This window comes from Hyaena hyaena, unplaced genomic scaffold, assembly GCF_003009895.1.
Source record: "Hyaena hyaena isolate Hyena2069 unplaced genomic scaffold, ASM300989v1 scaffold_72, whole genome shotgun sequence".
Classification (NCBI taxonomy): Eukaryota; Metazoa; Chordata; class Mammalia; order Carnivora; family Hyaenidae; genus Hyaena; species Hyaena hyaena.
This window is the reverse complement of record NW_024080703.1, coordinates 1,010,183-1,024,629: the sequence shown is the minus strand read 5'-3', so window position 1 is coordinate 1,024,629 and position 14,447 is coordinate 1,010,183. Positions and strand designations below refer to the sequence as shown.

Below are 14,447 nucleotides of genomic sequence, written 5' to 3'. Positions count from 1 at the left end.
AAACGAAAAGATGACATAATTAAGCATATAGAACTCCAGATTTTTGGCGATTGCTGTCCTCTCGTATCTGGTTGTTTCATCAGGTAAAAGCAGTTATTCTGAGACTCATGTGGCTGGAACCATTGGGCTTGTTGCCAGATGCTCTCTGGCATCCATTTTTATTTTAAGGGAAAAGGAAAGGACAAGAAAGCATCCTTATTCCAAGCCTCCAAGAAGGTTCTGTTTTTAATTCCGCACCACAGCAAATGCAAACAAATTTGTAATTACACTTCATGCATGGAGCTCTGTAGAGGAAAAATAAATCGGTATCCATCTACCCAAAAGCCATAAATCAGACATAGAATGGCTAATCAGAGATATAAATTATATGTGCGGGCCTGATTACTTTCTCTGCAGTCTGTTGTGTACAGTTCACAATTTAGATCTCAGGCTGGTGGGGCCGTGTTTGAAATATGACTTAAATTTTCCCAACACTAGTTTATCCGTTTTGTTTCATCAATGGTTAAAGTATTATCTTCCAGAGGCTCATGTTTCAATGCCTTGGGGCAGTCCTCCGGGTACCCTGACACCTGTCCGCTTATCGGGATAACCCTAACTGCTGGATGGCTGAGAACACAGCCATCTTTATGGTGTAGAAGCAAAAACAGAAACACAAAACAGGGGCAGTCTGCATTCATTGATTTAGTCGGGTGGAGCCTGGTCCCAAGGGGCCCAGCGCTGGTTCTGTACCTTCCCATTCTCCCCTGAGTCACTAAGGATCATCTTAGTTACAGAGGAAATGGTTCAACCACTATGAAACCAGTGTGGCGGTTCCTCAGAAAAGTTAAAACTAGAATTGTCCTGTGACCCAACGATTCTATTTCTCAAGATACATAGCCAAAAGAATTGAAAGTGGGAACTTTTTAAAAAGAAATTCAACGTGTGTTTTAGTTTTATTTATTTATTTATTTACTTACTTACTTACTTACATAAACTCAACCCCAGTATGGGGCTTGAACTCACGACCCCAACATCAAGAGTCGCATGCTCCACTGACTGAACCAGCCAGGTGCCCCTGAAAGCAGGGACCTGAAGAGATATTGGTACACCTGTGTTCATGGCTGTGTCATCCCCAATAGTCAAGAGAGGTGGATACTACCCACATGAAAGGGTGGAGTCACGGGTGTAGACATCCGTACTATGAAATATTATTCTGTCTTTACTAAGAAGGAATTCCTGTCAAATGCTACAGCATGGGTAACCCTGGAGGACAGCATGCGAAGTAAAAGAAGCCAATCACGAAAGGACAATTGCTGTATGATTCCATTTATATGAGGCACCCAGAGTAGAGAAATTCATAAGGACAGAGAGTGGTGTATGGTGGTTTCCAGGGCCTGGGGGTGTGTAGGAAAGAGAGAGCAGTGATTTAATGGGCGTAGAGTTTCACTTTTGCAACATGGCAAGCGGTCTGGACGTGGATGGAGGGGACAGCAGTACCACAGTGTGAGTGTATCTAATGCCACGGAAGTGGACAGTTAGATGTGGTTAAGATGGTAGCTTTCTATCAAGTTTCTTTCACCGCGACTGAAAAGCAAAGCTACAAGGAATGGGCTCCACTTCAGCAATCCAGTCACACATCGTCTGCAGCAGGGGCCAAGCTGCGTGGTTCTGGCCTAAGGCAGGGGGCGCTCTCGGGAGTGGTAGGGCCCAAGTGGCACCATCCGCTGTGGGAAGCCCACTGTGCCATGCGGCAGGTGGGGATTGCCGAGAGCAGGGCATGGCCAGGGGCAGGTGGGCTCCAGCAAGGCAGAAGACCCCACACACTGCCTTGGCCAAGGACTTGTTCTGGCGAGGGAGGGTTCAGGCGTTGTGAGTAGTCTGCGCGCTGAGCCAAAGGCTCTTTCCACCATACCTCGGCTCCTGGCCTTAAACCACTCAGAGTGGGTGGGTATCGGCCATGCCACCAGGAAGACCAGCTGTGTCCCAGGTCTTGCCTGGCTAGCTGCTCGGAAGAATCTTGAAGATAATGGATAGGCATCTGCTCTGTTGAAGCAGAGATAGAAGGGAGGCCTCAGATGAACAACCCATACTACTTTCCATCTCAACACCCATGACCAGAGGAAATAACTTTTTTTGGTGCTTACAACAGTGGTTTGGTGATGTGGCTTAGAAGTGATTCTTCCCCCTCCCCCCCAATTTTTTTTAAAATGTATTTTGAAAGACAGGGAAAGAGACAGAGACAGATACAGAATGAAAAGGGAAGAAGCAGAGAGAGAGGGACAGAATCCCAAGCAGGCTTCATACTCAGCATAGAGCACGACATGAGGCTGGATCCCACAACTGTAAGATCATGACCTGAGCCTAAACCAAGAGTCCGATGCTCAACCGACCGAGCCACCCAGGCACCCCCGCCCCTCCTTTCCTTTTTTATTTATGACATGTGAACGTGGCTTCATCCCTTTTGTTTCTTCCTGAGCCTGAACTTCTCCTGGTCCACCAGCACTTTATTGAACATTGGACTAATGGAGCAACCCGTGTGTCAATTTAGTTGATACACACGTATAGCAAGTTCTATGCACGCGTCAGCGGCTCACCAAATAAGACGAACCAGAGTTCAACTGAATAAATCCTTCCATGCCATGAGAAATCCTTGGCAATGTGGCATTTCTCCTTTTACCAGGAATTTTATGGCCATCAATAATAGTTAGCCTTGGTGTCCCAACCCAAGCTCTTTATTGAACACAGTTCGTTTTGAGTGGCCTTTACTTTTCAGTAACAGTCCTTTATTTGTGACATAGAGATTGCAGACAGTCTAATCAGCCCTTTGGCTTTTGGTTACTAGCATTCCATCTGCCTTATAATGCAATTGTAAAATCCAGCTGTGTTAGGAAGGGAAAGAAGTATAGACTGAATCTTTTTCCCTGGAAAAAAAATTTGTGTGGAATTAAGAATATCAAAAATAATGACTTCTTTTGCTCATGGTGGGTGGTACTTCTTCTTAGTGCCTAAGAGGTCATATGCCTCAGTTAATATTAAAATTATGAACTATTCTAATATTGGCCTTTGGTCTAAAAACCAAAGGGAGAATCATAGTTTCAGTAATAAAATGTAAATAATTTTATTAAAAGGGATAAAAAGTTACAAAGTTAAGCAGTAGATCTTGGGTGAAAGGGCCACTGTTAATATGGAAAAGAAAATATGGAGAGTTTGGGGCTCCAAAAGGGAGTAGTAGTGAGAATTCTTGTAATTTACTTCCCAAGCTGTGGCTCATTCATTGTTTATTTTGGGGTTCTGCTTCTTCAGTAATTTTTGTGTCTCAGACCCTTGCCTCTTAAAAAGGTGATGTTGATACCTGTTTGCATGCTGGTCTTGTCAGGTCTTGCAAACTTGTACTGCAGTTGTGCTGATTTCTTGGAGAGGAGCCTAAGATGATCATGTGTTCATAATAATGCTTACACTGGCTTTTATTTTGAGATTGTTTAAAAAAGCCTTGCCTTCCTGGGTTGATCATGAGCTTGACCCCCTGAGCTATTGACTGTGCAGAACTTGAGCTGTAGAAGGTGATCAGCAAGCGCTGGTTGATTGTTAGCTTCTCAGCTTCAAATAATTCTAGAAGTTCTCATTTCCATTTATCGAAGAACAATGCCAAAGCCACCTGGAAATAAGCAGGGTATTTAAATTGAAGCTCGGTTTTCTGACTGGGCTTCCTTCTTTCAACATTTCCCCGTTCCAGATGTGTGCGGCAATGGTTTGCAAATTCTTTGAAGGTGGCGTTTTGCATTGGGGATTTTCTTTGCCCTTTAGAGTTTGGAGCTTAGCTCTTGGATTTCAATGAGGAAAGCTCATGGCAGTTTAACTCTCTCTGCTGGCATCGGTTCCTGGGGTTATGGATAAATTGGGAATTATTAGGGGGAATATATGAAAGTAAGATGAGATGAGAAAGAACGATGTGTTTGGTGCCTGGGTGGGCATCTAAGAATGTGAGGAGGAAAGTCATTTTGGTCTCAGCCCTTCAACTTATACAAGAGACCCTGGAGAGAACAGAGGGCTCTCAACCAAGGTCTCAGCTATTTAATGGCAACTCAGCCTCCAGACCCCTAATCAACCACCTTTTACACAAGAGTATGGATAGATTCTTTTAAACCTCTCAGGCAAGACTAATTATAAGAGTCTGTTGATCCTATAATTCACTGATTTGTCTGATCTGGCTCTAAGATTAGAGAAAATTATGCTCTTGATGCAGAGTGAGGAAAACAGAGGAGTAGCTAATGGGGTGGAAGTTCGGCTTTGCACCTGGGTCAGCAGGGACAGGCATAAACGTGTTTGTACACTTTGGAGGGGTGATGAAGAGAAAAATAATGAAGAAGTTGGCCCATTTTGTATTCAGTATCTTGTTGTCTTTCTGTCCTGTGCCATTTTGTTGTGTGAGTTTATGCTCTTTGGATTAGATTCTGTCCAACTAGATTTAGGGTTCTTGTTCCTCAAATCCAGAGTTCATGGAGTTATATGAGTTTGTTGGTTGAGTCTCTCACGCACCTTAGTTGGTTGCATTGCTGACTTACAACTGTGGCTGTCAGGAACAAGGACAGGTCACTGCCCACCTCCCTCTCCAACATACTCTTGGATTACTCTTTGGTACATGGCTTGAGAAAACCTGACTCTAGAAATAAATAGCAGCGTGTGGTAAATAACAGGTATTATTAGTGTAACTTGTTATACCAAGTTTATGTGTTTCCGAAAAATTGGCTTTAAGTTTTAGTGATCCTTTTATTAACAGAAGGAATTTATCCTGGCAATGAGCATTATTCCCTAAATTGGAATTTGGAGGAGTTGGCGTGAGGATGAATCCCAGGATATGAACTCTCCTCCTGTCCCTTGTCTCGAGTGCAGGTCTCTGGTCTCTTTCATCAATCGTGGGCTATAGCTGCTAGTCTTTCTCAGGCACACTCTGTATACTAGCGTCTTTCAGGATTGTCTCTCTCCCAGGCATCCCTCAGGGGGCAGACAGGTCCTGATCCCAGGCCTGCTCAAGGAGTTTTCTAAGAAAATACCATGTTCCTTTTTCCTAGACCCATCAACTCGGCTATGAACAGAGGGTGCTTTTTCCAACCACCTCACTGACTTGTCCTGCCTCATGCATTTGAGAGAGAACTGCTCTCTCTAAATGATCACACCAATGAACCTATTAGGAAAGACCTGCTTTGGGAACATGAAATAATTATTCTCCCATTTTTATTTTTAAATTTTGTTCACACTGTATGCAGCCTTGTTCCATTTATGTGTTACATTATTTTTTTAATGTTTATTTTTGAGAGATAAAGACCAGGTGAGCAAGGGAGGGGCAGAGAGAGAAGAGACAGAGGACCCAAAACTATGGGGGCTTGAACTCACGAACCATGACATCATAACCTGAGCTGAAACCAAGAGTTGGACACTTAATTGACTGAGCCTCCCAGGCACCCTTATGTGTTACAGTGTTAATGAAATAGTGTATTCTCCAGCTAAGTAATTTTCTGAAAACTCCTTGGTTTTCATGTACTTAGAGCTAGAGTTGAAGAGTAGGTCATCTTCAACACAGCCCAAATTTCTTGGCTTCACTTAGTCTATTTTATATGTATATTTGTCTATAACACGTATGTATATATGTGTTACTGCATACTGTATGCATACTGCATACACGAATATAAAACAATCAGTTTTGGTTTCTAAGATGGGTTTCTAAGATGGGTTTCTTGTAAGGCAAGCTTGTACACTTGTGAGAATGATCTAGATAAAAGAGGGAGTGGAGGGTGGGAGAGAAGACAAAGGACTGGACAGTGGAAAGGTTGGCCTCAGGAACAGAGATAAGAGGAGGCAAGGCATGATAGGTAGGTATGTAAGTTTGGTGGAATTGATGGGAAGAGGATGAGGTAGTTCTTATGTGTCCGTGACACATGAAGGAAGGTGATTAGCTGAGGATAAGAAAGAAAAGGATGTTGGAAATTTGAGGAAAGAGGGAAAGCTTTGAAATAGGTAGTTATCCCAGAAAATTTTAAACTGAAATAATGAGGAAAGTGTAGGAGAATCATTTTGCAGAGTTGAGTGCTAATGTGAGATTTGCGGTAATGGTTTTAAAGTGAGACCATTAAGTGGAGTTCTGTGGGGTATTTTCCCTCCAGCAATTTTAGCTGTTCTGTCACAGATGGTTAGTTAGGTTGAGACCGTATGGATAGCCAGACTGGTACAATGGTAGAAGAGAGAGACAAGGCAGATGAAGATATTTGCAAGGAATTGATCACCAAGTTGGACTATAGAATCTAAGCCGAGCATGGACATGGATAGTGAACACATGAAGTGGAAGGAGTTTGGAATCGAAGGATGGGATCGATGTGGGTTCAAAGAATCATGGAAAGGGGGTGCGAGATAAGATTTGACTGGCTTATTCTTTATACCTTCACTTTGATTATATGACTGTGCTTTGTTTAAACTCTGCCCTACAACCCCCTGTCCTGAGGGCTCATGGTAAGGGTGACGGTGGCAAGGATGGATGGCTACAGGTCCAAAAGTCAAACTCATGTCAGGGGAAAACTTGGCAGCAGGATTATCTATCTATCTATCTTTCTATCTATCTTAAAATTTATTTTGAGAGAGAGAAAGAGAGAGAGCACACCCATGATCAGGGGAGGGGCAGAGGAAGAGGAGACAGAGAATCCCAAGCAGGCTCCACACTGTCAGTGCAGAGGCCTAGTTGGGGCACAAACTTAGGAACTGAGAGTTGACCTGAGTTGAAATCAAGAGTTGGAAGCTTAACTGACTGAGCCACCCAGGTGCCCCAGGATTTTTATTTAATAGACTGTGTTAGCTTTTGAAAGATGTTAGAAGTTTTGTTTGTTTGTTTATCAGCTTTTATTCAGTCTGGGGTTGATACTAAGTTTTTAAAATCTTAGCTGTTTTTAATAGATTTTTTTAAAAAATTGTCCCTTTTTAAAATTTCTTTTTTAACTGTTTCTGAAAGTAAATCATAAGTAAAGATGAGGATTAATATTTGGTTCTCTGAAGATAATTTTTTTAAGTAAATAACATCCATTATGAAAAGTTCAGAAAATTCAGAAAGTATTTCTATTATTGTTATTATTATTATTATTATTATTATTATTATTATTATTATTTTAAATGCTTATTTAGTTTTGAGAGAAAGAGAGACAGAGCGTGAGTCAGGGAAGGGCGGAGAGAGGGAGACACAGAATCTGAAGCAGGCCCTAGGCTCTGAGTTGTCAGCACAGAGCCCAGTGTGGGGCTCGAACCCATGAACTATGAGATCATGACCTAAGCTTAAGTCAGATGCTTAACTGACTGAGCCACCCAGGTGCCCCCAAGCATTTTTGAAAACCCTACCCTACAGACATTTTATTTTTAATGGCTGTAAGATATTTGTATTAATTTTAAATATCAGAAATTATTATTGTTACTAGACATTAAAATCTTTTCACATTTATATTGTAGGTAACCCAGCAATGAGCCCCAGTAAAAGACCACCTTAAGTTGTAGATAAACCAATTAAAGAGGTCATGACCTGCCCTATTAAGACTTCGTTGGGAACCATGTTTCTGTCGCAGAAGGTTCTAGAAGTGTCTGGAAGAAAGTACCATTATGAGGGCTTCAGATACCCGAGAAAATAGATGTGTTGATGCTATTAGATGTTGTAAGTTGTAAAGTTTCCTAAAGGCTATTATTTTACTCATTATATCTCCTCAGACCATTCATTTCACCAGTGGTATTGAAATTAACATCTCAGGGGAGAAAACCTTAAATCACAAAAATTCTACTTGCTTTCTTTGCCCCCTTACCCTCTAGGAATAATGCTGGTTTACAAATTTGGTAGCATACTTTGGCTTAGCTCATGAAATACAAATATTTGAAGTAGCCTAGTTTGAGAACACCAGACAAAAGCTCTTCGTAACACAGGTATTGTCTTTGCAGAATTCATTTTTTCCAGCATGCTCTAACATTTCTCAGATCTGAAGGTGTGAAGGACATGCTTACCAGAAACAAATAGATGTGAATGGTGCTGTGTTATTAAATGTCATGCTTCCTCATTTGTCCGTCATGTTTTCCCTCAAACGACAATGGTTTTTCCTACTTTTACGCTTTTGTGTTTTCCCAACTGGGCTGTCCACTAAAAGGTTTGTGGCGTTCTTATTTTCCAATAAAGAATGGAAATCGGAATTACTTTTCGTCCTTTTCACAATGATATGAATTAATACTGGTCCTTAAAACTCTTACGCATAGGAAGGTACAGCTGAAGTAGAATGGTGTTTCGATGGTAACTGGGGAAGAGATTGACATGAAACAGCTGCTATTTTATAAACAGTACTTAATAATTTAAGAAAAGCAAGGTGATAAATTGTTGTCCGTGTTGGAAATGTTTTCTGCATACCACTTTTAGGTTTTTTTTCATCACAGTATATTTTCTTCTTGGTATTTTCAAAAGACAGCATAAAGTGCTGTTTGCTTCTGAACTGTTTTCTGGAAGATAAGATAAAAAGTGCAAGCTCATCACATTTTTATTGGAATGGATGTAAGGTAACTGTAGTCTTCCAAGTTGGTACTGCTTATCTTTGTTGAGACCTGGTCTGTGTGTTGTCAGCATTTTAGAAAACCGTTTCGTGGGTGCTGTCTTCACAATGGTGGGTAGGATGCCAAATATGGATGTTTCCAAAATGTAAGTGCAATAGGCTAGCCTCACTGTGATACTCAGACTGATCTAGGCATATCACGTTAGTGAGTTGTTGAACAGTCTCTCCCCAAGTTTGTCTACCTGTGTGATTTTAAGTATGTTTTTGCTCTTTTATTATTTGATGTAAAGTCCCTTTCATGTGAACTTAAGGGGGTTGCTTATTGAGTCCTATGTGCTTTTTGTGTGTTGATGCCTCTCAAATACCCATTGAGATCATTCTGTTTTTATTACCATTTAACTGATGAGGAAAGAGAGGTAGAGAGGATTTGTATGACCTGCCCAGGATCACAGCTAACAAATTCCAGAAACACCTCTCTGGCTCCGTCAATCTAGTATGTGACTCTCAATCTCAGGGTCATGAGTTCAAGCCCCATGTGGGTGTAGAGCTTATTTTTCTTTTAATGTTTTATTTATTTCTGAGAGAGAGAGTGTGTGTGTGAGCAGGTGAGGGTCAGAGAGAGAGGGAGATACAGAATCAGAAACAGGCTCCAGGATCTGAGCTAGCTGTCAGCACAGAGCCCGATGTGGGGCTCAAACCCATGAACTGTGAGATCATGACCTGAGCCGAACTCAGACACTTAACCGACTGAGCCACCCAGGCAGCCTGGTGTAGAGCTTACTTAAAGAAAAAAAAAAAAAAAAGAACTCTAGTTCCAGAGAGTGTAATCATAAATTTATACTTTTCCTTCAGTCCCAGGATTCTGGGGCTTACTGTTCTTCATCTGCTAAATATTATCATGATACACCCTATTCTGAAGCCAAAATGTTAATGTCATCTCTGTGTAACCCAGACAGGGCCATTCAGCAAGAAACAGCTCTCTTAACAGAGATGCCAATGTATCTATTTTTCATTTACTAGGAATAAATTAGTAATAGATAGGTTATGTTTTGATCATCAGTGGATTACCGTAAGGAACTTGAACAGGTTCGGAGAATCCACCATTAGCAAAGAAATCACAATGGCAGAAGGCTGTGCCAATGCACTATAGAGGAAATAAAGACAAATGGTAGCAAAGAATTCTCTCTTCTTAACTTATACCTTGCTTGCTCTTGTCTAATGTATAACTTACTTACGAATTCAAAAGTGTGGCCTGTTGAAGAGTAGGTCGGGACTTGAAAAGTAAGTCTGTGTCACTATTTGCATAGTGCTTTTTGTGATTTAGGAGGACATAAAAGGAGATCATCAAAGCGTTTGTAACTTCAGAAGTAAAATTTTAGAAAAAGAACAGGAAAACCTTTCAAGTAATTTTGATGTAGAGCTCTCATTTAAGAAAAACCATGGTCAGTCCTTCTGAACATCTGACCAAGTCAAAGACCTGGATGACGTCAGGGATCTCCTTGCCCTCTTCTGCCTTCTAGAACCAAATAAACTCATAGGTGAACAGTGGGATCATTTTGGAGAAGAGAGCAAGAAGATTCAAAGAAGATGGATGCCATAGTTGAAATTAACTATTACAGATTTAGGAATCAGATCAGTATCTAATTGTGACAGATGTTAGCATTTCTTAGGATCTTCAATGGCTAGAAAAACACCATTGCATTAATAAAGTTGAATTTGTGAAAGTGACTTCAAATATTTCAGAGGAAACTATCACCATACAGAGATTGAAAAGAAGAAAAAAAAACGAGTATCCAGAAGTACAGACTAGGACTATGCTTTAATGAAATTCAGTTAACGGAAAACAATGAAAGTCCATTCTAACTAAGGTGGGGAAGGTAGGATAAAACCCAACAGAATGAACAATGTACTGCTTGAAGAAGAAAAATGCTACCACAAAGGAGGGGGGATGGCTGAGGGCCAAGGAGGAGGACAAAGAAATAGCAGCAGAGGAGAGTCAAAACCTCAAGCAGGAAATGAGAAGCAACCTTCAAAATACATCAAGGGAAACATTCTTTAAATACATCAGAAGCGACAAGACAGGGAATGTCGTTTCTCTGTTGGGTAAAGGAAGGATTGGTTTTAAATGACAGCAATAGGTCAAGTTGCTGTCTTTGTTGTTTCTTTGCTCTTCCCCCCCCAAAGCAAAATTTCTTTTTTTTAAAGAAGTCTGGTAGTATTGACTGGGAGTATCGGGGAGGAAGCAACATTATTAGAAGAGCTGGTGAAAGGCTGTTTTAGCAGCCTGCTTATATTAAAATCTGTAGGCACCGATGAATCTGGAAACAGTTGTTCAGAATGAAACCCTCACACAACACCACGTGTAGAGCTAGAACAGGAGCAATGTGTCATTTCTGTGTGCCATGGAGGAAGAATGACCTTGGAACGACACATCTGAAAGTGTTTATGACCTGGAAGAAAATAGGGGATTTGGGGAAGAAGTAGCAGATATCATCGCACAATCAATTTGGAAACACCTTGCAGGCTGAAAGGTAGCAGGTATAGCAATGTGGCTTGAAAGACCGTAAACTCTGTCAAACTAATGCAGTCTCTCTTTGTGACACAGTGGCAGCCCAGTAGATTGAGGGAAAGTAGAAGAAGTGACCTAGTTTGATTTTACGAAAGCTGACGATGCTCCTCTCTCTACAGTTCACACTTAGGAGACCGCAAACAAGTGATTATTTTATACCCCTCTAAGGGGCTACCTCGTTGCAGCATGCTGAAAGTGTGTTTAATTGGGAATTAATGTTATAGTAGGCATAAAGAGTCTTAGCAAGAAATGTTTTTGAAGTGATCACTAAATCTAGTGCTTAGTCAAAATGCTCTATTAAATATTCTATGGATATACAGGAAACACAGAAAATGACCAGGCTCTTGGTGGGGGTGGGGAAGAGGGAAGGATTTAAGTCAGAATGATCACAACCATTTGGAGGCATGATCAGAAAAGCTACTGAAGGTAATGTCAAGGGCAGAGGGTAGGGCATAAGAGAGTATACATTTTTATGCGTAAGGTTTATGATGATATTTTCATAATTTGAATGCATGCTCAGAGGGCATACATTTTGAGTTTATCTGATAGTATTGTGCTTCTTTCTTCCTGAGCCCTATCAATTGATCTTTCTGGACTAACTGACCTCTAAGTAGAGTTAAGAAAAGACCTTCTTCTTATAGAGCTCAAAATCAACAGGCCAATCTACAAGGTCAAGTAACGAAGTACTTTGTGCTAAGTTCTGGTCTCATCCTTAGGTAAACAAGAATCTAGTCCTAGCTCTACAAGTAGAGGGATGATTGGAAACATGGAAAAGTGTCAAAAAATGGTCCACAGACTCAGTCAAATAAGGCTTCCAGGTAAAACAGTACTTGAATTCAGTGTGGAAAAATGTTGGCTGATAAGCTAAAAGCATGTTGATGATGTCTGCTTTCTATTTCTTTTGATGATAGACTAAGAAGGCAAAGACTAACCTGAATAAAGGATTTGAAAAAGATTTAGAGGAAGGCAGGGTGACCTTTATTAAACACTGAGGTAAGGGTAGTAAGGAATGGTGGGTGTCACCTTCTTAGAGATCTTTAAAATTATGAACAATTATGTTTTGGAAGTGAGTATTTTTTTTTTTTCCCCAAAAAGGAAATTTTATTGAGGGCACTAGTTTATTTCACTCAAAGGACCAACTGTAACCAAATGAAGTGAACATAACCTCAAGATTTTATTGTCTTCATAATGTAACAAAATACGAAGCTTAGAACTGGATCACTTGGCCCTTTCTCTTCTTATCTCCTCCCAGTTCAAAATGCTTGCATCTCTTAATAGCCAGCATTCTCTTAGATCTGCAGTTGGGCTCAACACATTCAAGCCTCAGCACAATCTTCTTTGTAGTCTTAGCCTTTTTTCGGAAAATCGGCTTCGTTTGTCCCCCATAGCCACTCTGCTTCCTGTCATAACGCCGCTTTCCCTGGGCATAAAGAGAATCTTTGCCTTTCTTGTACTGTGTCACTTTGTGGGGTTGGTGCTTGCCACACTTCTTGCAGAAAGTCCGGCGGGTTTTAGGAACGTTCACCATGGCTGCGAGAAGGCTAGCGGCACGGAAAGCATGGAAGTGAGTATTTTTATACATTTATAAAATGTTCGAATTTGGACTTAGACTTGGTAATTAAGGAGATGAGCCCTCTGATCTCTTTCAACTCTTTGTTGAAACTTGTATTTGTTTTGAAGGACTTAGTCTTTTGTAAGAAAGTTTTAATTGGCATTTTCCTCTTCCTACTACAACTGTGTGTGTTTAGCTTTTTTCTAATTACCATGTAATTCCTTAATGGTAGTGTATATAAATTTTTATTATATTTGCTTGCTTAATTTAACATTCTTGGGGCGCCTGGCTAGCTTAGTTGGTAGAGCATGCAATTATTGATCTCTGGGTCATGAGCTGGAGCACCACGTTGGGCAGAGAGATCACTTTAAAAATAAATAAATAAAGATTTTAAAAATTTAACGCTTTTCTTGGTGCCTCTCAGCTCTATAATCCATATCCCTCTGTCCACTGCTGTAATTCCAGTCCCAACACCTTATCTGGCACACATGTGTAATATTTGTAGAATGAATGATAATATCTAGAGAAGTATGGCTTGGAAGGCTGTCATTTTAAGACTGCTTTGTTGGACAAAGGGATAGCATAAAATGTATTTCTCAATCTTGGGCACTTTGTTGAACTCCACACCGGTAGAATTGTGTGTCATTTGAATCCAAGAATTTTCTCTCTATAATCATCTAGTTTTTTTTTTTAATTTTTAAAAAATGTTTATTTATTTTTGAGAGAGAGAGCAGGAGAGGGGCAGAGAGAGAGGGAGACACAGAATCCGAAGCAGGCTCCAGGCTCTGTGTGGACCCGCACAGAGCCCTACGTGGGACTTGAACTCACGAACCAACCACGAGATCATGACCTGAGCTGAAGTCGGACACTTGACCGACGGAGCCATCCTGATGCCCCTCTAATCATCTTCTTTTAAAACGCGAATGGAATCCACACAAAAACTTGTACATAACTGTTCATAGCAGTATTATTCATAATTACCACCAAGTGGGAATAACCCAAATGTCCACCAGTTACTGAACAGTGGTATATCCATACTATGGAATAATATTTAGCAGTAAAGATCAGTGAAGGAGTCACACATGCTACAACATGGATGCATTTTGAAAATATTATGCTAAGTGAAAGAAGAGAGTGGAAAGAAGGTTTCCATTAATAAGAAATGTCCAAAAAAGGCAAATCAATAGAGATAAAGAGTAGATTGGTGGTCACCTAGGGCTGAGGGAATTAGGGGGAGGTGGAAAGTGACTGCCAGTTGTCAGGGGGTTTCACTGTAGGGTGATAAAATATCTCTAAAATGACTGCCATGTAGGGGCGCCTGGGTGGCTTAGTCGGTTAAGCGTCNGGATTACATTCGTTTCATTCTTCCAGTTGCTTTGAGAAGAAACAATATTTATCAAGAGTTAAATCTTCAGGGAGCTGTCAATATTTAGTCTTTATGAATCATTCTTATTAACAAATTGCTAAAAAATTTTTAAACATTGTTTCAAAGAAAAATTGAATTGGGGCGCCTGGGTGGCTTAGTCGGTTGAGCGTCCGACTTTCGCTTAGGTCATGATCTCGCGGTTCGTGGGTTCGAGCCCCGCGTCGGGCTCTGTGCTGACTGCCAGCTCGGAGCCTGGAGCCTATTTCCGAGTCTGTGTCTCCCTCTCTCTCTGACCCTCCCCTGCTCACGCTATCTCTTTCTCTCTCTCTCCTAGAAATAAATAAAAATATTAAAAAGAAAAAAAAATAAATAAAATGACTGCCATGTCAATGGACAATCCTATGAGTAAGCCAAAACCAGTAAGAA

At 40.8% G+C, this 14,447-nt stretch overlaps 2 protein-coding genes across 12 annotated transcripts in view; one reads left to right on the top strand and one right to left on the bottom strand.

Moving 5' to 3' along the window:
• The window catches only part of KIAA1217 (KIAA1217 ortholog), a 300,278-nt gene that overhangs the window by 96,721 nt on the left and 189,110 nt on the right, over positions 1-14,447 (top strand). The gene's annotated exons all lie outside the window — the stretch shown is intronic.
• Positions 12,203-12,656, bottom strand: LOC120232354 (60S ribosomal protein L36a). Its single transcript, XM_039233036.1, has one exon. It carries the CDS (start codon positions 12,629-12,631, stop codon positions 12,311-12,313), a length of 321 nt encoding a protein of 106 aa, XP_039088967.1. The 5' UTR covers positions 12,632-12,656; the 3' UTR covers positions 12,203-12,310.